The 25,970-nt window shown below is 46.4% G+C and overlaps 1 protein-coding gene across 1 annotated transcript; it reads right to left on the bottom strand.

Moving 5' to 3' along the window:
* Positions 1-169: 169 nt before the first annotated feature.
* Positions 170-20,884, bottom strand: LOC121533001 (endonuclease V-like). Its single transcript, XM_041838770.1, has 9 exons — positions 20,846-20,884; positions 20,631-20,706; positions 20,331-20,539; positions 13,317-13,451; positions 12,510-12,549; positions 12,219-12,331; positions 6,071-6,139; positions 5,808-5,926; positions 170-194 (listed from the first exon to the last, which is right to left on the bottom strand). The coding sequence occupies exons 1-9, from the start codon at positions 20,882-20,884 to the stop codon at positions 170-172; spliced, it is 825 nt and encodes a 274-aa protein (XP_041694704.1).
* Positions 20,885-25,970: the final 5,086 nt, after the last annotated feature.

Here is a 25,970-nt window from a genome sequence, read left to right as displayed (position 1 = left end):
TCAGCATCCCTTTACCTCCGTCTACAAAGACCCACCACGGCCTACCGCTAACGCTACCTGCAACAATCACTCACATTGAAATTCCATTTGTTACGGCAACAACCTGGGGAGCAGCAGCGCTGCTTTAGCATTTCCTGTTGATTCAGATGCAGAGCAGGGTAATGGATGCTTATCTCAGCTCAGGGCTCTCAGGGCTGGAGGAAACACAATGTTACAGGGCAGGTGTGATGAGCAGAGCAGATAACCAACCAGGATATAGGCATGGAGTTAGGGTAGAACTAGAACGGCCACCCAGAGTGGAGTGCCTACTGTAGTTGCGGACTACTACCAGAATCATGACATTTATAATCTGAGGTAAATTTTACATAAGAAATATTGCCTTTCGGTACATATTTACTGTTGAATAGAACGACTATTTCACTACAGAAGCAAGGCATTGTTCGTTTTAGCCGTTTTTCACCAGTCTATCCTTCTAACGTCGTTACCCTGTCTGCAGGACTTTGTGCGACACTGGACACATCATTGTGCTTTGTCTTGTCAACAATTCACCCCTTTGGGTACAATAAAGCTTTACTAAATTGAATTGATTACTATTACTAGCCATAACTGACTGGCAATGGTCAGTGCCACAACACTGGCGATGTTCCTCAGCTGCAGTCATCAACTACACTGGTGAGTCCTCCTAGTCCTTCCTCCCTAAAGGAAAGAGAGTGTCGGTAGTAGAGTAGACTATTGTTATGGCTTTGGCTTTACTTCCTTGTTGTCCATTAACAAGTTCATGTCTTCCTGTCAGTTAGTATGGATTTCTGCTGTCCGGAGATAATTAGCAGCCAAGCAGATGTGGCCGTAGACACACACACAAGGGCGACACGCGCGCACACACCACGCACGCACGCACACACACACACACACACACACACACACACACACACACGACACACGCGCACACACACACACACACACACGCACGAACACACACACACACACGCACGAACACACACACACACACGCACGAACACACACACACACACGAACACACACACACACAGGGTCCACTGGGAGTGTGTGAATGGTGCGGTGTTAAGCATTGTAGGGCCTGCCTGGCCTCTCTCATCATTAGGTGAAAGGACTCCTACTGTCCATTAGCTTTGTTTGTGGCCTTATTAGGAAAGGAGGAGGGGAGTGTGTGTGTGTGTTATTGACACACACTTGTCAATCTTCCTCTAAGGGCTCTAAGACTGTTTACTCATGGAAAAGGTTGAGTGTCTGCAATGGGCTACGCTGTCTCACGCTTTCTCAGTGACTGACAAGAATATGTGTGCGTGAATGAGTGTATGAGCAAGTGAGTGTGCATAATATTAATATGAATGAGTGTATTTGTTACAGTGAGTCTATGAGAGTTTAAAAGTGTATATGAGCGTGAGTGGGTGAGATGGAGAGCTTGATTATGTTAGTGTAAAAGCGTGTGTTCCTCCGCACTCAACGCACTGTGCATACAGACTCTGCTGCAGTGCCTTGACTGCCTTCAGCCCTCTACACCACCAACTCTTCACTGCAGACTCCAACCATGATGTCATCTTTCTCTTTCATCTCTCTCTCTCTCTTTTAACAGACAGACTGAGGGATTTTCTTTTTCTCAGGTTTAGTTCCTCTCCTCCTCTCCTTCTCACTGTACCTAAACCTGAGAAAAAGAAAATCCCTCAGTCTGATCTCGACAGGTGATCTCGACTCTGAACAGGTGCTGCTGCAACCTAGTTAAAATCACTTTGCTTCAGTATGGTCCCCAACCCATCTAACATGTGCAGTCTACATACCCAGCTGCTTAACCGAACCTGTCAAACCAAATCCCTACTTCCGGTGCCCCAAAACACCTCATTAACATACACGCTCCAATTTATCCCTCTTCCTGAATGCATAAACGATGCCTGTGCCCTTATTTGGCAACCCTCCGTCACCTGCTCCTGTGTTTGGGTCCCAACAGTAAACCGCAATTAAAACGCTGAGGAGCAGGAGCATATTGTTGTTTCCACGGCACCAGAACATTTGGCATCCTGTCGTTGCTGGCTCCGAGCTATCATCAGTGTGTGTGTGTGTGTGTGTGTGTGTGTGTGTGTGTACACGTGTTTGAGTGCTGGCTGGCAGCCGTACAGCTTGTCGAGGGTCAACCTTGACGACCGTCTGGAGAGAGAGAGAGAGGTGTAGAGAGAGAGAGAGAGGTGTAGAGAGAGAGAGGTGTAGAGAGAGAGGTGTAGAGAGAGAGGTGTAGAGAGAGAGAGAGAGAGAGGTGTAGAGAGAGAGAGAGAGAGAGAGAAGAGAGAGGTGTAGAGAGAGAGAGAGAGGTGTAGAGAGAGAGGTGTAGAGAGAGAGAGAGAGAGAGAGAGCGAGAGGTGTAGAGAGAGAGAGGAGGTAGATGGAGAGAGAGAGAGAGGTGTAGAGAGAGAGGAGGTAGATGGAGAGAGAGAGGTGTAGAGAGAGGTGTAGAGAGAGAGGGGTGTATAGAGAGAGAGGTGTAGAGAGAGAGAGAGAGAGAGAGAGAGAGAGAGTAGAGAGAGAGAGGTGTAGAGAGAGAGAGTAGAGAGAGAGAGAGAGAGAGAGGTGTAGAGAGAGGTGTAGAGAGAGAGAGGTGTAGAGAGAAAGGTGTAGAGAGAGAGAGAGGTGTAGAGAGAGGTGTAGAGAGAGGTGTAGAGAGAGAGAGAGGTGTAGAGAGAGAGAGAGAGGTGTAGAGAGAGAGAGAGGTGTAGAGAGAGAGGTGTAGAGAGAGGTGTAGAGAGAGAGGTGTAGAGAGAGAGAGGTGTAGAGAGAGAGAGAGAGAGGTGTAGAGAGAGGTGTAGAGAGAGAGAGGTGTAGAGAGAGAGAGGTGTAGAGAGAGGTGTAGAGAGAGGTGTAGAGAGAGAGAGAGAGAGAGAGAGAGAGAGAGAGAGAGAGGTGTAGAGAGAGAGTGTAGAGAGAGGTGTAGAGAGAGAGAGAGAGAGGTGTAGAGAGAGGTGTAGAGAGAGAGGTGTAGAGAGAGAGAGAGAGGTGTAGAGAGAGGTGTAGAGAGAGAGTGTAGAGAGAGAGGTGTAGAGAGAGAGAGAGGTGTAGAGAGAGGTGTAGAGAGAGAGAGAGAGAGAGAGAGAGAGAGAGAGAGAGAGAGAGAGAGGTGTAGAGAGAGAGAGAGAGAGGTGTAGAGAGAGGTGTAGAGAAAGAGAGAGGTGTAGAGAGAGAGGGGGGTGTAGAGAGAGAGGTGTAGAGAGAGAGAGGTGTAGAGAGAGAGAGAGAGGTGTAGAGAGAGAGAGAGGTGTAGAGAGAGAGAGGTAGAGAGAGAGAGAGGTGTAGAGAGAGAGAGGTGTAGAGAGAGAGAGAGAGGTGTAGAGAGAGAGAGAGAGGTGTAGAGAGAGAGAGAGAGAGGTGTAGAGAGAGAGAGAGGTGTAGAGAGAGAGAGGTGTAGAGAGAGAGAGAGAGAGAGAGAGGTGTAGAGAGAGAGAGAGAGAGAGAGAGAGCGAGAGGTGTAGAGAGAGAGAGGAGGTAGATGGAGAGAGAGAGAGAGAGGTGTAGAGAGAGAGGAGGTAGATGGAGAGAGAGAGAGAGGTGTAGAGAGAGGTGTAGAGAGAGAGGGGTGTATAGAGAGAGAGGTGTAGAGAGAGAGAGAGAGAGAGAGAGAGAGAGAGAGAGAGAGAGAGAGAGAGGTGTAGAGAGAGAGAGGTGTAGAGAGAGAGAGGTGTAGAGAGAGAGAGAGAGAGAGAGAGAGGTGTAGAGAGAGGTGTAGAGAGAGAGAGGTGTAGAGAGAAAGGTGTAGAGAGAGAGAGAGGTGTAGAGAGAGGTGTAGAGAGAGGTGTAGAGAGAGAGAGGTGTAGAGAGAGAGAGAGGTGTAGAGAGAGAGAGAGGTGTAGAGAGAGAGGTGTAGAGAGAGGTGTAGAGAGAGAGGTGTAGAGAGAGAGGTGTAGAGAGAGAGAGAGAGAGGTGTAGAGAGAGGTGTAGAGAGAGAGAGGTGTAGAGAGAGAGAGGTGTAGAGAGAGGTGTAGAGAGAGAGAGAGAGAGAGAGAGAGAGAGAGAGGTGTAGGGAGAGAGTGTAGAGAGAGGTGTAGAGAGAGAGAGAGAGAGGTGTAGAGAGAGGTGTAGAGAGAGAGGTGTAGAGAGAGAGAGAGAGGTGTAGAGAGAGGTGTAGAGAGAGAGTGTAGAGAGAGAGGTGTAGAGAGAGAGAGAGAGAGAGAGAGAGGTGTAGAGAGAGGTGTAGAGAGAGAGAGAGAGAGAGAGAGAGAGAGAGAGAGAGAGAGAGAGAGAGAGAGAGAGAGAGAGAGGTGTAGAGAGAGAGAGAGAGAGGTGTAGAGAGAGGTGTAGAGAAAGAGAGAGGTGTAGAGAGAGAGGGGGGTGTAGAGAGAGAGAGGTGTAGAGAGAGAGAGGTGTAGAGAGAGAGAGAGGTGTAGAGAGAGAGAGAGGTGTAGAGAGAGAGAGAGGTGTAGAGAGAGAGAGGTGTAGAGAGAGAGAGAGAGAGGTGTAGAGAGAGAGAGAGAGGTGTAGAGAGAGAGAGAGAGAGAGAGAGAGAGAGAGAGGTGTAGAGAGAGAGAGGTGTAGAGAGAGAGAGAGAGAGAGGTGTAGAGAGAGAGAGAGAGGTGTAGAGAGAGGTGTAGAGAAAGAGAGAGGTGTAGAGAGAGAGAGGGGGGTGTAGAGAGAGAGAGGTGTAGAGAGAGAGAGAGGTGTAGAGAGAGAGAGAGAGGTGTAGAGAGAGAGAGAGAGGTGTAGAGAGAGAGAGAGGTGTAGAGAGAGAGAGGTGTAGAGAGAGAGAGAGAGAGGTGTAGAGAGAGAGAGAGAGATAGACAAAGACAGATAAGTGAGGTGAACAAAATAAAGCGGGGAGTGAGAGACGAGGGAGAGAGTGGAAGAGAGGGAGAGAGAGCGATATGAAGACAGAAAGAAGAGAGCGGTTATCTCTCTGCCTGTCCCCTTGCTCTCAGCGATGCCCAGGTCCAATCTTATTGGACAAACCCCCTGCCCACTAAACACATTAGCACACTCACTGATGAAATGAACACACACACAGGAGGAGATGAGTTAGCCAAGGCTACACTACTGCTGCAGCTCTCCTGGCAATACACTGAGAATAGAGGTGTGTGAAATGCTGTGTGTGTGTGCAGGTGTGTGTGTGCGCACATGTGTGTGCCGTCTGTAGTGGAGAAAAAAGACAGCGAGAGAGGGGTTGGAGAGAGCGAGACACAGCGAGAGAGAGAAAGAGAAAGAGAGAAAGAACGAGACAGTGAGAGAGTAAGTGAGTGAGTGAGTGAGCGTGTTTATGTGCATGTGTGTGTGTGTGTGTGTGTGTGTGTGTGTGTGTGTGTGTGTAGAGAGAGCACTGGGTGCAGTGCAGGGCTGGTTTTGACAGCAGCACGATGTGTAAGGCAGATGAGTTATGCCACCACACTTATCTCTAAGGTAACAGCACAGTCTAGTGGTAGGAATGCAGAATAACACTAACAGACCGCAGGTGGAGATGAGCATAAAGTTAGAAAGAGAGCCATTTGACATTATAAACTTCAATGGCGCTGCCCATGCTACAACAGGCTTTGTGGCAAGTGCGACCTCTATACTCTCTATGAGAGAAGCATAGACAGCAGATGAACTTCACATGGTGTCCCGTATTGATTTGCTATGTTCCTCCCAGCCATTTGACATTTTACAGGGTTTTTCTCAGTTGGCTTTCATTGATCGGACTGACTACTAATCTGGTGACTGAGTGGCTCTTTTCGTATGCGTGTGTGCATGTGTTTGTGTATGTGTGGGAATGTGTTTATGTGTGTGTATGTGTGTGTTTGACTCTGTGTGTGTGTGTGTACCTGTCTGGGACACGGTAGCGGCAGCAGGAGTGTGTGAGGCGCAGGGCCGTGTCCAGGCTGATCTTGTGGCCCACTGAAACATACACTGGTTTGGTACTGCTGTCAGAACTACGCAGGGCCTAGAAAGAAAGAGGGCGAAAAGGGATGGAGAGAGAGAGAGAGAGAGAGAGAGAGAGAGAGAGACAGACAGAGGAGAGAATGTATGTTTAGAACTACTGATTATGTGTTCGTGTGCAAACAGTGAATGTGTGTGTGAGTCTTACCCTCCCCAGCACTTTTCCTGAGTCGGTAGTCAGAGGGAAGCTGTCTCCTCCCTTCTGCAATGAGGCAATCTGAGGAGGAGGAGTGGAGTCAGACCATCATTCATGCACACTACTAGACTTTCAGTCAGTCTGTTTGTCCGTCTGTGCGTCTGACTTTCTCTCTGTCTGTCTGTCTGTGCGCGTGTATATTTTTCTTGCAATTGCCTATCCGTCTGTCTTTCTCTCTCCCATCTCCTCGGTCTCTCTTTTCTTTGAGGGGAGGATGAGACCCTGACATGTTCTTCACAGCCCCGTCAGCCATGTTCCTGTCTTTCTCACAAGGCAACATGCTAGTAGCTGTCCTGTTCCCTCCTTGGTAATATACTATATACACAAAAGTATGTGGACACCCCTTCAAATTAGTGAATTCGGCTATTTCAGTCACACCCGTTGCTGACAGGTGTATACAGTCGAGCAGTAGAATGGCCTTACCGAAGAGCTCATTGACTTTCAACGTGGCACCGTCATAGGATGCCACCTTTCCAAAAAGTCAGTTCGTCAAATTTCTGCCCTGCTAGAGCTGCCCCGCTCAACTGTAAGTGCTGTTATTGTGAAGTGGAAACATCTAGGAGCAACAACGGCTCAGCCGCGATGTGGTAGGCCACACAAGCTCACAGAACGGGACCGCCGAGTGCTGAAGCATGTAAAAATCGTCCCTGTCCTCGGTTGCAACACTCACTACAGAGTTCCAAACTGCCTCTGTAAGCAACGTCAGCACAAGAACTATTGGTCGGGAGCATCATGAAATGGGTTCCCATGGCCGAGCAGCCGCACACAAGCCTAAGATCACTATGTGCAATGCCAAGCGTCGGCTGTAGTGGTGTAAAGCTCGCCGCCATTGGACTCTGGAGCAGTGGAAACGTATTCTCTGGAGTGATGAATCACGCTTCACCACCTGGCAGTAAAGTTTGGTGGAGGAGGAATAATGGTCTGGGGCTGTTTTTCATGGTTCAGGCTAGGCCCCTTAGTTCCAGTAAAGGGAAATCTTAATGCTACAGCATACAATAACATTCTAGACAATTCTGTGCTTCCGACTTCGTGGCAACAGATTGGGGAAGGCCCTTTCCTGTTTCAGCATGACAATGCCCCTGTGCATAAAGCAAGGTCCATACAGAAATGTTTTGTTGAGATTGGTGTGGAAGAACTTGACTGGCCTGCACAGAGCCCTGACCTCAACCCCATCGAACACCTTCGGGATGAATTGGAATGCCGACTGCGAGCCAGGCCTAATCGCCCAACATCAGTGTCCGACCTCACTAATACTCTTGTGGCTGAATGGAAGCAAATCCCTGCAACAATGTTCCAACATCAAGTGGAAAGCCTTCCCAGAAGAGTGGAGGCTGTTATAGCAGCAAAGGGGGATCAACTCCATATTAATGCCCATGAATTTGGAATGAGATTTTCGACGAGCAGGTGTCCACATACTTTTGGTCATGTAGTGTATATCTCATTTGAAGTGCATAGGATAGTGTGAGTCATCGGTCCGAGAAACACTGCACAATCCCGTCTTCACTCGACCTTAAACTTGAAAGCAAAAAATCGGATATTTCACATATTGGATGATGCACTGTTTATATGACAGAGCTCTCAGATCCTGCAATCAGCTTGAGAAACATTCAGATCAAAATGAACCATCCTCATCCCTGTTGCCAAGTCTGATGCTGTAACAGGTGTCTCATTGGAGATGATGAGGGTTTGAACTAATGAAAGCTTTGATGTCCAAACCATTTCACTATAACTAATTATAATACAGGACAGGTAGGGCCCATCTGGTGGTGTCTAGGAGACCAGTGTGTCTGTGTCAGCCGCCCAGCAGTAGGACATGAGACAGGCCAACCATCAATAACACAGTGGTTTGACTCAGTGCCAGAGAGGAAGAGGAGGAGGGAGAAAGAGTGCGGGTCTGGGAGAACAGGGAGAGGGAAAAATAATGATGGGATATTGAGAGACGGCAGTTGCAGAGAGAGTAAAAGAGAGAAGAAGGAGTGAAAGGAGTGAGAGAGAGACTGGGAAACCGGGCGGAGCAAAAGAAAGAGAGGACAAGAGAGACAGAGAGAGGAATTTCAGCCACAGAGCAGCAGGCGGGGGCAGCAGCTGCCGTGTGAGTGGACTGAAGCCTCTATCCATCTAGCACTCTCATTCAACAGGCCTCCGTGAGTCACTCCCTGGCAATACACACAATAGAACCACTGATGGCCTGTACACCTGAATGTGTTGCAGTGACGCATAACACACACGTACACATGCACACACACACACACAATGGGAGAAGACCAGTGGCATGTCCATACAAACCTTTAGCCCATAATAAGACGCAGGGGGTAACAGGGAGACAGAAATGTGATGTCACCGTGACAACAGAGGCTCCATGATTACAGGAACTTCTATAAACGCCTTCATGTTTAAATCCCATGAACAATTCAAGTAAATTGCATTGCGATGTTTAAATTGACATTTTGATTGGATTTGAATTAATCGTCCAACAGTAAACCTCTTGATCGTCATCGCAATGTTACGAAAGAGTTGGACATTTCGAAACCCTAGAGACACATTGGATGTCTGTGTGTATCTTTGACATCTCCTTTACTCTTGATGTATGAACACATATTCCCCTAATCTAATTTCAGGTGAGAGCAGTTGGAGGAACAAATATGACTCATGTTGCATTGATGTGATTAATGAGCAAAAACAATTACACACACAATTACACACAGGTTTAACGCTACGCTAGTATCTAAGCAATATTGAAGTCAGGGATGTCACATCTATCATTCTACAATCTGCAGTGAGTCATCGTTTGAAAACAGACCCTGACGCCAAGTATCAAAATCAAGATGAGAGGTGTTCTAATGTTTCATTTAAAATAACTGGAGTGTCGCTAGCTAAAAGCCAGAGGGAAATGTATCTGGATGACTAAAAGCTACCTTATACCTTAATGAAAGACTAGCCAAGAGCAAACGCTTTAGCTAACAGTAGCTAACTGACAGATATTGTATCAACAGCTCAGAAATCTCAGCCACTGCAATCCACACCGTGGCTACAGTAGTTTGGTTAGCGAGGCTTATGCTATCGCTATCGTCTGTGAGACGTTAAGAGTCGCCTGAGAGAGATCTAATTAACTTGGGAGCCGCAACCTGTTTCTCTGGTCATAAACAGTGCCAGTGGAAACCTAATCTGAGTCTAAACAGAACAGCCGTTAGAGCTAAAGCAGAGCTGAGGGACATCGAGGTTTTTTCAAAAAGCGTTATGTAAGATTAGTGCGCTACGCTAACATAGATGTGCGTCGTGGGGACCGTTTGAGCTGCGGTTATTGCCTGGTAATCGAGTTTTTAGGGTGTGGAGCCGTTTGGCAGTTGATTGCTGGTGGCGTGTGTTCAGGGTACTGCGCTAAACTCCCATGGCCTTTTACTATGGAAATCTGTTAGCATTGTGGTCACATTAGTCATATTAGTGCCATGTCTGTCTGTCAGTCTCCCTCTCTCTCGTTCCAAATCCTTCATCAGAAGAGAGTGAATCCCTTACCTCCTTTACCTCTGTCATTACTATCACCCCTCCATCAGTCATTACAGACACCAAACCATCCCACTATAGCACTGCTCTGTTGCAAGCCTGAAGCATGCAATTCATTTCCTTAAAATGTAATTATTTGTGACTTTGGATTGGAATTTTCCACAACGAAACAAAAGGTACATTTGCATAATACGAATTGCTGCTAAATTGCTTTTAAAAAATATATTTATTGGAGACTTCTCCCACCAGTATTGTCTTCAATAAGAGCTGGTTTACGGTTTTCACCAACAGGTTTTTGCTCGACTTGTATAATTACTGTTCAAGCCACAGAAACACTAGGGAGAGAAACTGTGACATCCCACAATAAAACATTACAATAGATCCAGGCAAGAAAACACACTACCTTAAAAAAATGTGATCACAATAGAATGATGAATAATGCATTGAGCTCTCTGTACTCCAATTTCATTACAGCTACAGTACGACTAAGTGTGAAAAATTGAGCACAAAGGTAGACAAGAGCCCACATAAATGATTCATGAAGATTAAATGAACACTAAAACCGTAGGCCTATAATTATTTTGTTTTTTTCAGTCAAGGTTTCTTGTTCTCTACTACATAATACAGCCACAGGAAAAGGGACCATACCCCCGAGGATGGTAAGTGAAGTCTGTCAACAACAGAAGAGGATGAGAAGAAAACCTTGACAAAAGCTTGACATTGGAGGTCAGACATTTGTTCAAATGCAGCCATACTGTAGTTGGGCTACAGTTCAGTAGTCCAATGTCAATTGAGATCTCAGTTGAGTGCTATCCATCAGAATGTGTTAACTACACTGCTCAAAAAAATAAAGGGAACACTAAAATAACACATCCTAGATCTGAATGAATGAAATAATCTTATTAAATACTTTTTTCTTTACATAGTTGAATGTGCTGACAACAAAATCACACAAAAATTATCAATGGAAATCAAATGTATCATCCCATGGTGGTCTTGATTTGGAGTCACCCTCAAAATTAAAGTGGAAAACCACACTACAGGCTGATCCAACTTTGATGTAATGTCCTTAAAACAAGTCAAAATGAGGCTCAGTAGTGTGTGTGGCCTCCACGTACCTGTATGACCTCCCTACAACGCCTGGGCATGCTCCTGATGAGGTGGCGGATGGTCTCCTGAGGGATCTCCTCCCAGACCTGGACTAAAGCATCCGCCAACTCCTGGACAGTCTGTGGTGCAACGTGGCGTTGGTGGATGGAGCGAGACATGATGTCCCAGATGTGCTCAATTGGATTCAGGTCTGGGGAACGGGCGGGCCAGTCCATAGTATCAATGCCTTCCTCTTGCAGGAACTGCTGACACACTCCAGCCACATGAGGTCTAGCATTGTCTTGCATTAGGAGGAACCCAGGGCCAACCGCACCAGCATATGGTCTCACAAGGGGTCTGAGGATCTCATCTCGGTACCTAATGGCAGTCAGGCTACCGCTGGTGAGCACATGGAGGGCTGTGCGGCCCCCCAAAGAAATGCCACCCCACACCATGACTGACCCACCGCCAAACCGGTCATGCTGGAGGATGTTGCAGGCAGCAGAACGTTCTCCACGGCGTCTCCAGACTCTGTCACGTCTGTCACATGTGCTCAGTGTGAACCTGCTTTCATCTGTGAAGAGCACAGGGCGCCAGTGGCGAATTTGCCAATCTTGGTGTTCTCTGGCAAATGCCAAACGTCCTGCACGGTGTTGGGTTGTAAGCACAACCCCCACCTGTGGACGTCGGGCCCTCATACCACCCTCATGGAGTCTGTTTCTGACCGTTTGAGCAGACACATGCACATTTGTGGCCTGCTGGAGGTCATTTTGCAGGGCTCTGGCAGTGCTCCTCCTGCTCCTCCTTGCACAAAGGCGGAGGTAGCAGTCCTGCTGCTGGGTTGTTGCCCTCCCTACGGCCTCCTCCACATCTCCTGATGTACTGGCCTGTCTCCTGGTAGCGCCTCCATGCTCTGGACACTACGCTGACAGACACAGCAAACCTTCTTGCCACAGCTCGCATTGATGTGCCATCCTGGATGAGCTGCACTACCTGAGCCACTTGTGTGGGTTGTAGACTCCGTCTCATGCTACCACTAGAGTGAAAGCACCGCCAGCATTCAAAAGTGACCAAAACATCAGCCAGGAAGCATAGGAACTGAGAAGTGGTCTGTGGTCACCACCTGCAAAACCAGTCCTTTATTGGGGGTGTCTTGCTAATTGCCTATAATTTCCACCTGTTGTCTATTCCATTTGCACAACAGCATGTGACATTTATTGTCAATCAGTGTTGCTTCCTAAGTGGACAGTTTGATTTCACAGAAGTGTGATTGACTTGGAGTTACATTGTGTTGTTTAAGTGTTCCCTTTATTTTTTTGAGTAGTGTAGTTAATTATTGTAAAAACTAAAAACTAATTAAATATAACTAGCGACACCCCGCCCTTACGGGCATTAAATCAATGGAAATTAGTAATTTGATTCAATGCAATTCCCCCCTCCTCAAAAATGTGTTTATCTGTTCAGCATTTTGGTCTCTAGTAGTGTGAAATGTGAGTGGTGGAGCTCTCACTTGTGACTGGTGTTCCTCGCTCTTCTCCACACCCTGTACCTGCAGAAGGTTCTTGGCCACACCTATACAAGGAAGCCCTGACAGAACTCCCAGGTGACACGCCAGGCCAAACTCTGGAAAAAAGACAACCCCATATGTATAGTATGGGACGTGACCGTCACAACCAGCTTAAGTCTGAATTCTCATGCGTTATCCTATTTAACAGGCTGGTTGAGAACGCAAGTATATAGCAGGCTACTGTTAGTAGTAAATGCTATCAGTAGACAGTATGTAGCCCGTTCCACTACTCACCTCTGTAGTGGAACAGACCATTCCCATCCACCAAGACCACCTATTGGGGACAGATACAGAAAGAAGCAACGTGTGAGAGATGAGCAAGTCTCAAAGCAGCTCTCTGCTGTCCCTTGTACTTAGCATAATGTCTTTCTTCATTACAGGCTAACTAAAGGAGAGTTTTCACAAAACCTAGTGAGATTTTATTGGATGGATGTATTGAACAATGCCAACCGCTCATTCAGTGAATTCTTACAGTGCCAAGGTGGTTGTACAGGCATATTTCTTCTGTGAATCATAAAGAAATCATTGTAGGAGCTGTACATAAAACAGCAGGGACTGGTCTGTCAGTGCCAATGGGTAAATGTCAGTGATAAATCCATGAGGGTAGTGTGCGCGTGTTTTGCGTGGGAGAGGTGTTTTGCGTGTGTGTGTGTGGACAGGGGCCCGACTTGAAGTGGGAATGAGTGATTTGTGTGGGCTGTGACTAACACAGGAGAGTGGGAAGGAATGGATGATAAAGCTGACTGGAGTCACATTGTGGGAGAGGAAGATAGAGGGGATAGGATAGCTGAGGTAAACAGTTAAACAGTTGGACACAGCAAACCGACAACATCAATGAAATTGTACTAATTTTCAATGAAATTGTACTAACCTTTAGTCTCAACAAAAGTTAGACATTAGTCTGAGACATTTCAGAGTGATATTTAGTTTCAACAAAATTGAGACATTCGGGTTCTCGGAGTATGACAGTAACTAAGTCAGTTAAACTGCAACATCTCCAATGCCAATGATAAGCCAGGGTGTGTGTGGCCAGGCCCTGACCTGAGGTAGCAGGCTGGGCTGGGTCGTCTCCAGGCGCTGCAGGGCCTCCAGCAGATAGGGGGTCTCCCTGAAGGCCAGGAACCCTGAGATGTAGGGGGCGGTTAGGGTTACCATCTGACTGTCCTCATACAGCAGCTGGTAGTGGGCACAGGGAACAGACAACAGAGAACACCGGCATAAATGTGTGCCCGTGTTATATCTAATACATTGCCTTCAGAAAGTATTCATACTCCTAAACTTATTCCACATTTTGTTGTGTTACAGCCTGAATTCAAAATAGATTAAATATGTATTTTTTTCCTCACCCATCTAAACACAATACCCCATAATGACAAAGTGAAAATATGTTTTTAGAAATGTTTGCAAATGTATTTAAAATGAAATACAAAAATATCTAATTTCCTTAAGTATTGACACCCAATACTTTGTAGAAGCACCTTTGGCCAGCAATTACAGCTGTGAGTCTTTCTGGGTAAGTCTCTAAGAGCTTTCCACACTTGGATTGTGCAACATTTGTCCATTACTCTTTTCAAAATTCTTTAAGCTCTGTCAACTTGGTTGTTGATCATTTCTAAACAACCATTTTCAGGTCTTGCCATAGATTTTCAAGTAGATTTAAGTCAAAATTGTGACTCAGTCACTCAGGAACATTCACCGTCTTCTTGGTAAGCAACTCCAGTGTAGATTTGGCCATGTGTTTTAGGTTTTCGTCCTGCTGAAAAATGAATTCATCTCTCAGTGTCTGGTGGAAAGCAGACTGAACCAGGTTTTCCTCTAGGATTTTGTCTGTGCTTAGCTCCATTCCGTTTAATTTTTTTTCTGAAAAACTCCCCAGTCCTTAATGATTACAAGCATACCCATAACATGATGCAGCCACCACTATGCTTGAAAATATTTATTATGGTTGCCATAACAAAGGGGTTGAATACTTATTGACTCAAGACATTTCAGCTTTACATTTTTTATTAATTTGTAAACATTTCTAAAAACATAATTCCACTTTGACATTATGGGGTATTGTATTTAGGCCAGTAAAAAAAATCTACATTTAATCCATTTTAAATTCAGGCTGTAACACAATAAAATGTGGAAAAGGTCAAAGGGTGTGAATACTTTCTGAAGGCAATCTTGTGACTCTACAAACTTGTTGGATGCATTTCCAGTTTGTTTTGGTTATGTTTCAGAATATTTTATGGCCAATAGGAATTATTGGTAAATAATGTATTGTGTCATTTTGGAGTCACTTTTATTGTAAATAAGAATAGAAAATGTTTCTGAACACTTCTACATTCACGTGGATGCTACCATGATTACGGATAATTATGAATGAATCGTGCTGGAGTACAGAGTTACAGACGCACATATATCTTACCCCCAAGACATGCTAACCTCTCACCATTATCAATAACAGGGGAGGTTAGCATTTTTTTGGGGGGGGTGTATGATATTTATGCCTATGTAACTTTCATCATTATTCATGATTCATTCATTAATCGTTCCCTAAAATGGGGGGACTATGTACAAAAAGTGCTGATATTTCTAAACAGTTCCCCCGATATGGATGAAAATACCCTCAAATTAAAGCTGACAGTCAGTCTGCACTAACCTTATAGTCATTGTATAATTTCATTCCAAAGTGCTGGAGTACAGAGCCAAAACAACAATACATATGTCACTGTCCAAATACTTTTGAAACTCACTGTATATACAAATATATAAACAAAGAAAGAGAAACTTTTGTGCACAGCAGTGTGTCTAGGTCCAGGTGCTGGTTTTGGCAGAAACGAGCATTAAAAAACAAGAGTATATACCGCACCCTGAAAAACGACAGGTGACCGACCTTGACTTAAGTGCTTACGATCGTTTCACTGCAAATATGAAAAATAAATAAGCCTGTCGCCTGTCTTTTTTCAGTGTGCGGGTTTTCCTTTTTTAAAATCTAAATATATAATTTCACAGAACTATCCCTTTAAAGCCGGACTGATTCTGGTACAAAACCTAACGGCTCTGATAAATAGAAAATTATCTGAATCTACAGTTGCCTATCCCTACTATACACCTTGATAAGCATCCCAACAATAGGCGGGCATGATAAAATTCCATTATATCACTTGTGCAAACAATCCTTCAAATACACAGAGAGGATACATTTCTTATGAAATTCTTCAGAGAACAAAATGCTCATGTTGATATACTTTCAAAGATTCAAGAAAGTATGTGTGGTACGGTAAGAGCAATGGTTGAGGATAAAGAACACATGAAAAGCCTTGTGGAAGCGAGGTATGACATTGTGCTCACAGATCCTGCATGGGGTGGGGGAGTCTTGCTGGCGCATTTTATTAGATTGCCTTTAGTTGACAGCGCTCGTTGAACCACAGCTGGTATGGCCCATTTTGCTATTTCTCCCTAACCATTGTCATTTGTTTCAGTTTTTAGATCAGGTTTATCGGAGGATATTTCTTACAGAGGCTCAGAAATATAATGTTTTATGGTATTATGGTTTACCAGGAAATTGTAGAGTTCGATCTATACTATGATGAGCTTTGTGATAAATACTTTGGCCGAGATATTATTACACATTGCTCCGTTCAGCTGACCTATGGTTGATTCGCTCAGATTTAGTTTTCGAGTCTCCACGTCCAACTATGCCAAACATTGTACACATTGGTGGCTTCTACTGTAAGCCTGCTCAACCGCTCTCCACAGAGCTAGAAGAGTTTGTTCAGAGCTCTGGAGAACATGGGGTCGTTATAATGTAGTTAGGATCCTTAGTCAGGCTTACGAGGGATGTATCCACTGAAATTGCTTCTGCCTATTCCCAGATGCCTCAGAAAGTCATGTGGAAACATGTTAGCGACAAGCCCTCCATTATGGGTAACAATACCCTCCTGGTAAAATGGCTGCCTCAGTCTGACCTCCTTGGTCATGACAAGATCAGAGCATTTGTGTCACATGGGGTTACAAATGGTGTCCAGGCGGCCATTTACCATGGTGTTGGGTTTGCCACTGTTCCAAGACAATTTGACAATCTTCTCCGGCTGGAAGAGAGAGGAGCCGCCAAGGATTTAGACATCGGCAGTTTTAATAGAGGGATCTTTCTTCAGGGCTTGCAGGAAGTTCTACAAGTCCAACATGCAGAGGCTCTCCAGACTGCACAGAGACCATCCCATGAAGCCACTGGACAGGGCCGTCTACTGGATCGAGTTCGTCATGAAGAAGCTGCTGACCTGCGCTTGATTGAGGAGGAGTGGCCGTAATACTGCAAAAATGCCTGTCATTGTCAGAATTTTTGTGACACTCTGGCTCCAGGGACTCTGATTTATGGAGCCAGGGTTGTTCATTTTCATTTGGGTGTATTTCTATGTTGGGATTTCTAGTTGTGTATTTCTATGTTGGGTTTTGGTTAGCGTGTGCTTGTTAGTCATATGACTCCCAATCGGAGGTAACGAGTGTCAGCTGTCGGCTCGTTATCTCTGATTGGGAGCCATATTTAAACTGTTGTGGTTTCACTGTGTGTTTGTGGGTTTTTGTTCCATGTTTCTGTCAGTGTTACAGAGGACTTCACTATCGTCATTTGTTGTTTTTCGTGGTTGCTTTATTAAATAAAGTCATCATGTTCACTCCACGCGCTGCGTATTGGTCCGCTTCTTCAGACGATCGTGACAGAAAAACCCACCATAGAAGGACCAAGCAGCGGGTCCAGGAGCAAGACAGCTGGACATGGGAGGAAGCGCCTGGTAAGGAGATCGAGAGGCTGGCGATGGCCCAGGTGGGCAAATCGTGGTCCTGGGAGGACATGCTCGGGGGCAAGGGACCTTGGGGGAAGATCAAGGCCCTGGCGAGAGAGGAGCAACGGCGTCAGCAGGGCCATCATCGTTGGAAGGACGAGAGGCAACCCCAAAAAAGTTTTTGGGGGGGGCACATGGCTTTGGGCGGCTGGGCAGCAGGAGGCTGCCACAGGGAGACGTGGAGAGAAGGCTATCGGATTACGGGAGCCATTGGCGAGTAGAGGAAGGGAAGTTGTTGCGGCACGGCGTGAGAGACTGATGTGTGTTACCAGTCCGGTCCGGCCCGTTCCTGATCCCCAGTTAAAGCCAGTGGTGTGTGTTCCCAGTACGGACCGGCCTGTTCCTACTCCACGCATCAAGCCCACGGTGTGCGTCGCCAGCCCAGCCCGGCCTGTTCCTACTCCACGCATCAAGCCCACGGTGTGCGTCGCCAGCCCAGCCCGGCCTGTTCCTGCTCCACGCACAGAACCTACGGTGTGCGTCGCCAGCCCAGCCCGGCCTGTTCCTGCTCCACGCACCAAGGATACGGTGTGCGTCGCCAGCCCAGCCCGGCCTGTTCCTACTCCACGCATCAAGCCCACGGTGTGCGTCGCCAGCCCAGCCCGGCCTGTTCCTGCTCCACGCACAGAACCTACGGTGTGCGTCGCCAGCCCAGCCCGGCCTGTTCCTGCTCCACGCACCAAGGATACGGTGTGCGTCGACAGCCCTGCCCGGCCTGTTCCTGCTCCACGCACCAAGGATACGGTGTGCGGCCGACAGCCCTGCCCGGCCTGTTCCTGCTCCACGCACCAAGCCCACGGTGTGCGTCGCCAGCCCAGTCCGGCCTGTTCCTTCTCCCCGCACTAGCCCTGAGATGCGTGTCCTCAGCCCGGTACCTCCAGTTCCGGCACTACGCGCCAGGCCTAAGGTGCGCCTCAGACGGCCAGAGTCTGCCGTCTGCCCAACGGCGCTTGAACTGCCCGTCTGCCCTATGGCGTCTGAACTGCCCGTCTGCCCAACGGCGCCTGAACTGCCCGTCTGCCCAACGGCACCTGGACTGCCCGTCTGCCCAACGGCGCCTGAACTGCCCGTCTGCCCAACGGCGCTTGAACTGCCCGTCTGCCCAACGGCGCTAAAGCCGCCCGTCTGTACTGAACCTGCAAAGCCGCCCGTCTGCCATGAGCCTTCAGAGCCGTCCGCCAGACCGGAGCCGCTAGAGCCGTCCGCCAGACAGGAGCCGCTAGAGCCTTCCGCCAGACAGGATCAGCCAGAGCCTTCCGCCAGACAGGATCAGCCAGAGCCTTCCGCCAGACAGGATCAGCCAGAGCCTTCCGCCAGACAGGATCAGCCAGAGCCTTCCGCCAGACAGGATCAGCCAGAGCCTTCCGCCAGACAGGATCAGCCAGATCCGTCAGCCAGCCATGAGCAGCCAGATCCGTCAGCCAGCCCCTGAGCAGCCAGGTCCGTCAGCCAGCCCTGAGCAGCCAGATCCGTCAGCCAGCCGCGAGCAGCCAGATCCGTCAGCCAGCCATGAGCCGTCCAGCCAGGATCCGCCAGGGCCGTCCAGCCAGGATCCGCCAGAGCCGTCCAGCAAGGATCCGCCAGAGCCGTCCAGCCAGGATCCGCCAGAGCCAGCCAGCCAGGATCCGCCATTCAGTCCGGTGCTGCCCCTTAGTCCGGTGCTGCCCCTTAGCCCAGTGCTGCCCCTTAGCCCGGTGCTGCCCCTTAGCCCGGTGCTGCCCCTTAGTCCGGTGCTGCCCCTTAGCCCGGTGCTGCCCCTTAGTCCGGTGCTGCCCCTTAGCCCGGTGCTGCCCCTTAGTCCGGGGCTGCCCCCCAGCCCGGTGCTGCCCCTTAGTCCGGTGCTGCCCCCTTAGCCCGGTGCTGCCCCTTAGCCCGGTGCTGCCCCTTAGTCCGGTGCTGCCCCTGAGTCTGGTGATGCCTCTTAGTCCAGTGCTGCCCCTTAATCCTGTGGGGTTTAGTTGGGGGGGTGGTCATGTGGAGGAGGGTACACAAGCGGGTAGTGACTATGGTGGGGTGGGGACCACGACCAGTGCCTGAGCCGCCACCATAGACAGACGCCCACCCAGACCCTCCCCTAGACTGTATGCTGGTGCGCCCGGAGTTCGCACCTTTAGGGGGGGGTACTGTGACACTCTGGCTCCAGGGACTCTGATTTATGGAGCCAGGGTTGTTCATTTTCATTTGGGTGTATTTCTATGTTGGGATTTCTAGTTGTGTATTTCTATGTTGGGTTTTGGTTAGCGTGTGCTTGTTAGTCATATGACTCCCAATCGGAGGTAACGAGTGTCAGCTGTCGGCTCGTTATCTCTGATTGGGAGCCATATTTAAACTGTTGTGGTTTCACTGTGTGTTTGTGGGTTTTTGTTCCATGTTTCTGTCAGTGTTACAGAGGACTTCACTATCGTCATTTGTTGTTTTTCGTGGTTGCTTTATTAAATAAAGTCATCATGTTCACTCCACGCGCTGCGTATTGGTCCGCTTCTTCAGACGATCGTGACAATTTTCATTTAGTATTTTACAATCTTCTATGTTAATTGTCATGTGAATGTCACACAAATTACTGTAATTCAGAAAATTACTCAAATATTCATCCTTGGATATTCAACACTATTTTCACTTCAAGCAGCCAATTTGTCAAAACTAATTGTGGCTCTTGGCTATACTGAAATTGTTTGGGCTTATGACGTGAATAAATCCAATAAAAACCAATGGGAGAGACTCTGGGTAAATGATTGTGTCTGCTCTGACTGGGGAACATTTAATTAGCCTTAGTATAATAACATTACAACAAAATTGGTCCATGTATCAACAAAACAAGCTGGCAAATATCATTAATTATGATGGGTTGTGTTACAGAATGTGTTGACAGCCCTTGATGGAGAATTAGGGTCGGGTCCAATAGAGGGAGTGGAACGGTTAAGAATGAAAAATAGAGGCAATGAAAAGTTGAGGCAAGACTCATGGTCACAAACTGCTAGGATGACTGAACAGACATGGCCTGTATGTCAATACCTTCAAGTCACTTCCTTTCCTTGTCTCCTTTCCTTGATCCACACTAATACAGAAGAGCTATACAGGTGAAATACAAAAAGAACACCATCTTTCTTTCATCCAGTATGCTCAAACAGTCCCTATGAGGCAGAGGAGAAAAGGAAACAAATTTATGGCATTAAGATACAGCCCATGGTTAGCATTAGCATAGAAATGGTCAGAGTCAGTGCCTTACCTCTAGGTCTGGGTAGCTGAGTACCACTAGCTGGGCACAGGCGTTGACGTCATCTCCTTTGATGAACGACAGGTCCACTCCACCGACCCTCTCCAGACCGGTGAAGTCTGGACTTCTCTGCCAATCCTCTGTGTCCTCCTCCACCACCTGCTGCCTCAGGCTGGCCTGTTCACTAGGAGAGAGAGAGGAGAGAGGGTGAGAAAAAACAACAAAGGGTTAGGGCCAAGGGGGAGAGGTAGGGAGCAGATTTGGAGCGGCCAACAGTGGATGAAGACTTCTACTAGTAATGAGGCATTCTACAGCACTGGTCCCCATACACCATCAGCTTGGCATCTACATCTCTACTGTCAGACACAAATCCACGAAGGATGCGGCGCTGGGAAAAGGGACATGATACCATTATCAGTGACGGTCACAATAGATTCACAAATCAGTGGCTGAGAGAGGTAGCCTATACTGGCAGCATTCCAGAGTTACTGTTGGCAGGAAACTACTCTCTTGCAGAAAGGTCTCACCTCACCTGCCCAGTTGCTGTGACCCTCTGCTGGTGTCATAGGGTAACTTACTACTGTTCTCCCACGACAACCCTACCTGCACCTCACCAGGGCTGTCCAGTATTGAACAAGGATAACTATGCCTACATTCAGACCTTTTACATGGTTATGTGGTTATGTGGTATCCCATGCGCACAGTTCATAGGGTTCAAAACACCAACTTGTGCAGGGCTGGCTCTAAACATAAGTGATCGCTTAGGGCCCTCGGACGCATTTTCACATGACCCTCCCTTTGTCCTGCAAAATAAAAGAGCGTTCTTTATTAATTTTTTTGGAACTCAGTTAGAATAGTAGAATACACAAGGTGCAATTTCGAAATTTGGTTGTGCATCAGCCGTTTTTCTCTTGTTCTGTCAGTTACTGACAGTCACTCAATTAGCCATGTCAGCTAACTATTTTTAGATTGCTAAGTTATTCTAGCCAGCTATCTAAACTTGTAGTAATCATGGCTGAATACCGACCGGGCACATGTCCTGGGGCCCTGACCTCCAGGGGGCCCCCATTGATGTTGTTAGTCACTCTCACTCAGATATCATTAACATTGCATATGTCATGGCAAAATGTGTAGAATGGCAGGAAATTAGCTTTAAAACTGCAAAAATGTGTCTCTGCCCCATGGCAAAATGAGTAAACGTGGATATCGAATTGATAACTTCAGCATGGTTCTGTGGCACAGTCGATGCCACGCAGGGCTACGGCCAGAAGGTTGAGGGTTTGCTGACCACCACTGACGAGCTCACTCTCCCTGCCTGTCTCATTACACTACGATCAGAGACGGCTGCAGACAATGATCAGCTAGGGGGAGCCCTGAATGCTGATTAGCTGAAATGACTTTTTACTGTTCTAATTACGTTGGTAACCAATTTATAATAGCAATAAGGCACCTTGGGGGTTTGTGGTATATGGCCAATATACATTTTACATTTTAGTCATTTACGCTCTTATCCACGTCTAAGGGCTGTATGCAGGCCCTCCGTGTTGCATCATGCGTAAGAACAGCCCTTAGCCATGATATATTGGCCACATACCACACCCCCTCGTGCCTTATTACTTAATTATATAAAACATATGCAACGTTTTCCACCAACAAGTTTCTGTGCCATTGCACCACACACAACCAATAAGTAATGCATAACTGCATACCGATTACCGACTTCATCGTGGTTTACGTTTTCAACACTACAATCCAATAGATTATGTAAATCTCGACAAACAGAAAATAGATCCCTCCCTACTCAGTACCAAAGGCTTGGCTTGACAATCTACGAATGTCATTAAAATGTTTGATGTTTTGTAACATTGATTGAATGGCCGGTGTGCAGTTTGGATGCTGGAATTATATTTGAGTGGAGTGGATAAACGTTCGCAGGTAGGTTACAGGATACTTTTGAAGTAGCCTAATCAGATGAAAACATTGTGACGGGTTGTGTGTTTATGCCACACATAAAAGGTCATACATTTTAAAAGTTAAATGACAAATATTTAGGCTATATTGAAGCCTTAGGTTCTAGGTCGAGGAATAGCCGCTCGGATCGGAAAAGGAGGCAGAATGCGTGTTAAGCTTTCCTGAATAACTGGGCCTACTGGGAGTATAGGCCTATGTCGCTACACTATATAGGACGACTTGGGAGAATGATGATCAGCAACAGACAGTGCATCAGTATCAGAAGTAAAAATACAGCCAGACTGTCCTGTACTGTGCCTTTCTAGACTCTATAATCTGAGAGTAGACCCACAACTGATCCAAATGGAATTAATGGAATTAAACATTCAAATAACAGGGCTTTTGCACCATTATTCCAATGACATTTTCACTCCAGTTTACAGTCTATAGTAGAATTGTACTCAATTGTACTCACTTGAAAACAATAATGTCCCTAAGGCCATACAAATTGAATTAACTGTATAACAGATTATTTACTTTTTAAAGTAAAAAAGTAATTGAACTTGCACCCCTTGTAATAACACTAAACAACCTTTCTACAACACCTAGCAACCTAGCCAAGATAATTTAGCTTTTTTGTATTGTAGCGAACGGTTGGGCAGGGAATACAACTCAGATCGCTAGCGTGAAAGACAAACATCGTGCCAATAGGGTTAACCCAGTTGCTGGGAATTGTAACGTGGCTCATATATTGAGGTTTGCTACACTGCCCCCTCCGTACTTGAAGGCACGTCGCTGTGCTTCGACTACCCAGCCACCTAGCACATCTGAGCCGTGCATTCCGATGGCCGCACGGCCGCCATCCCACTTCTAACACCAATGTAGAAAACGGAAGGACAAGGAAGTGAAACCGGGTCTCTGGCGTGAAAGGAAAACACCCTATGGGATCGTGCCAATACGGTTACTCCACTTGATAGGAATTGTATCATTACATTTACATTTTAGTCATTTAGCAAACGCTCTTATCCAGAGCGACTTACAGGAGCAATTAGGGTTAAGTGCCTTGCTCAAGGGCACATCGACAGACTTTTCACCTAGTCGGCTTGGGGATTCGAACCAGCGACTTTTCAGTTACTGGCTCAACGCTCTTAACCGCTAGCCTACCTGCCACCCTCATCATGGCTCATATAGCGAGGATTGTGACAGTATAATGGTTTTGGAATGACAGGGAACAGGGACCAGGGTTTGAGTCACAGTTAGAGTACCCCCCCCCCAATCCACTATATTAGTGTCAGCTGTTGGAGAGCACCATGAAAGTATGTCCCAACTGAGTTTTAGTCACAGTACATTTGTGTTAGGCTAGCGGCGTTTCTGTCAGCTTTCTTTACTGCACATATGATGGCAGAGTATGCAAAACAAATGTGCACCCCATTGATACAAATGATAATGATATCATTCTGCCAGGTAGGCCTACTTTGCAGTCAACATTAGGAAGGTTTTTGGGGAAAAACCTTCAAAATGGACTGTTTCAGCATGGGAAAAATAGTTTCATATGAATTAAATTAGTCATTATTTTATGTTAGCTTTTTTTCTATTTTGAGAAATGTGAAGAGGGGCATCCGTTATATAGTAAATTACATTTGTATGGCCTAAACAAGATCAGTAGGGAGCTTTTTGAGCTGCGTGTCTTAAGTGTTCTTTCATGCGCAATGATTCACCTGGCCTCTCCGCTGCCTATCAGCTACAGTGTCTTGCGAAAGTATTCACCCCCCTTGGCATTTTTCCTATTTTGTTGCCTTACAACCTGGAATTAAAATGGATTTTTTTGGGGGTTTGTATCGTTTGATTTACACAACATGCCTACCACTTTCAAGATGCAAAATATATTTTTTTGTGAAACAAACAATAAGACGAAAAAGAAAAAAAACTTGAGCGTGCATAACTATTCACCCCCCTAAAGTCAATACTTTGTAGAGCCACCTTTTGCAGCAATTACAACTGCAAGTCTCTTGGGGTATGTCTCTATAAGCTTGGCACATCTAGCCACTGGGATTTTTGCCCATTCTTCAAGGCAAAACTGCTCCAACTCCTTCAAGTTGGATGGGTTCCGCTGGTGTACAGCAATCTTTAAGTCATACCACAGATTCTCAATTGGATTGAGGTCTGGGCTTTGATTAGGCCATTCCAAGACATTTAAATGTTTCCCCTTAAACCACTTGAGTGTTGCTATAGCAGTATGCTTAGGGTCATTGTCCTGCTGGAAGGTGAACCTCCGTCTCAGTCTCAAATCTCTGGAAGACTGAAACAGGTTTCCCTCAAGAATTTCCCTGTATTTAGCGCCATACATCATTCCTTCAATTCTGACCAGTTTCCCAGTCCCTGCCGATGAAAAACATCCCACAGCATGATGCTGCCACCACCATGCTTCACTGTGGGGATGGTGTTCTCGGGGTGATGAGAGGTGTTGGGTTTGCACCAGACATAGCGTTTTCCTTGATGTCTATAAGTATTAAATTTTAAATATACTTAAGTATCAAAAGTAAATGTAATTGCATAAATTTACTTAAGTATCAAAAGTAAAAGTATAAATCATTTCAAATTCCTTATATTAAGCAAACCAGATGGCACAATTGTTCATGTTTTTTAAATTACGGATAGCCAGGGGCACACTCCAACACTCAGACATAATTCCGAAACAAAGCATTTGTGTTTAGTGAGTCGCCAGATCAGAGGCAGTAGAGATGACCAGGGATGTACTTTTGAGTGTCAGGGAAAATGTATGGAGTAAAAAGTACATATTTTTCTTTAGGAATGTAGTGAAGTAAAAGTAAAAGTTGTCAAACATATAAATAGTAAAGTACTGATACCCCAAAATAATGACTTAAGTAGTACTTTAAAGTATTTTTACTTACAGTGAGGGAAACAAGTATTTGATCCCCTGCTGATTTTGTACGTTTGCCACTGACAAAGAAATTATCAGTCTTTAATTTGAATGGTAGGTTTATTTGAACAGTGAGAGACAGAATAATAACAAAAAAATGTTATAAATTGATTTGCATTTTAATGAGGGAAATAAGTATTTGACCCCCTCTCAATCAGAAAGATTTCTGGCTCCCAGGTGTCTTTTATACAGGTAACGAGCTGAGATTAGGAGCACACTCTTAAAGGGAGTGCTCCTAATCTCAGCTTGTTACCTGTATAAAAGACACCTGTCCACATAAGCAATCAATCAATCAGATTCCAAACTCTCCACCATGGCCAAGACCAAAGAGCTCTCCAAGGATGTCAGGGACAAGATTGTAGACCTACACAAGGCTGGAATGGGCTACAAGACCATCGCCAAGCAGCTTGGTGAGAAGGTGACAACAGTTGGTGCGATTATTCACAAATGGAAGAAACACAAAATAACTGTCAATCTCCCTCGGCCTGGGGCTCCATGCAAGATCTCACCTCGTGGAGTTGCAATGATCATGAGAACGGTGAGGAATCAGCCCAGAACTACACGGGAGGATCTTGTCAATGATCTCAAGGCAGCTGGGACCATAGTCACCAAGAAAACAATTGGTAACACACTACGCCGTGAAGGACTGAAATCCTGCAGCGCCCGCAAGGTCCCCCTGCTCAAGAAAGCACATTTACAGGGCCGTCTGAAGTTTGCCAATGAACATCTGAATGATTCAGAGGAGAACTGGGTGAAAGTGT

Source organism: Coregonus clupeaformis, chromosome 20 (genome assembly GCF_020615455.1).
Source record: "Coregonus clupeaformis isolate EN_2021a chromosome 20, ASM2061545v1, whole genome shotgun sequence".
NCBI classification, from domain to species: domain Eukaryota; kingdom Metazoa; phylum Chordata; class Actinopteri; order Salmoniformes; family Salmonidae; genus Coregonus; species Coregonus clupeaformis.
The sequence above is the reverse complement of the archived record's forward strand: the minus strand, read 5'-3'. Positions and strand labels throughout refer to the sequence as shown.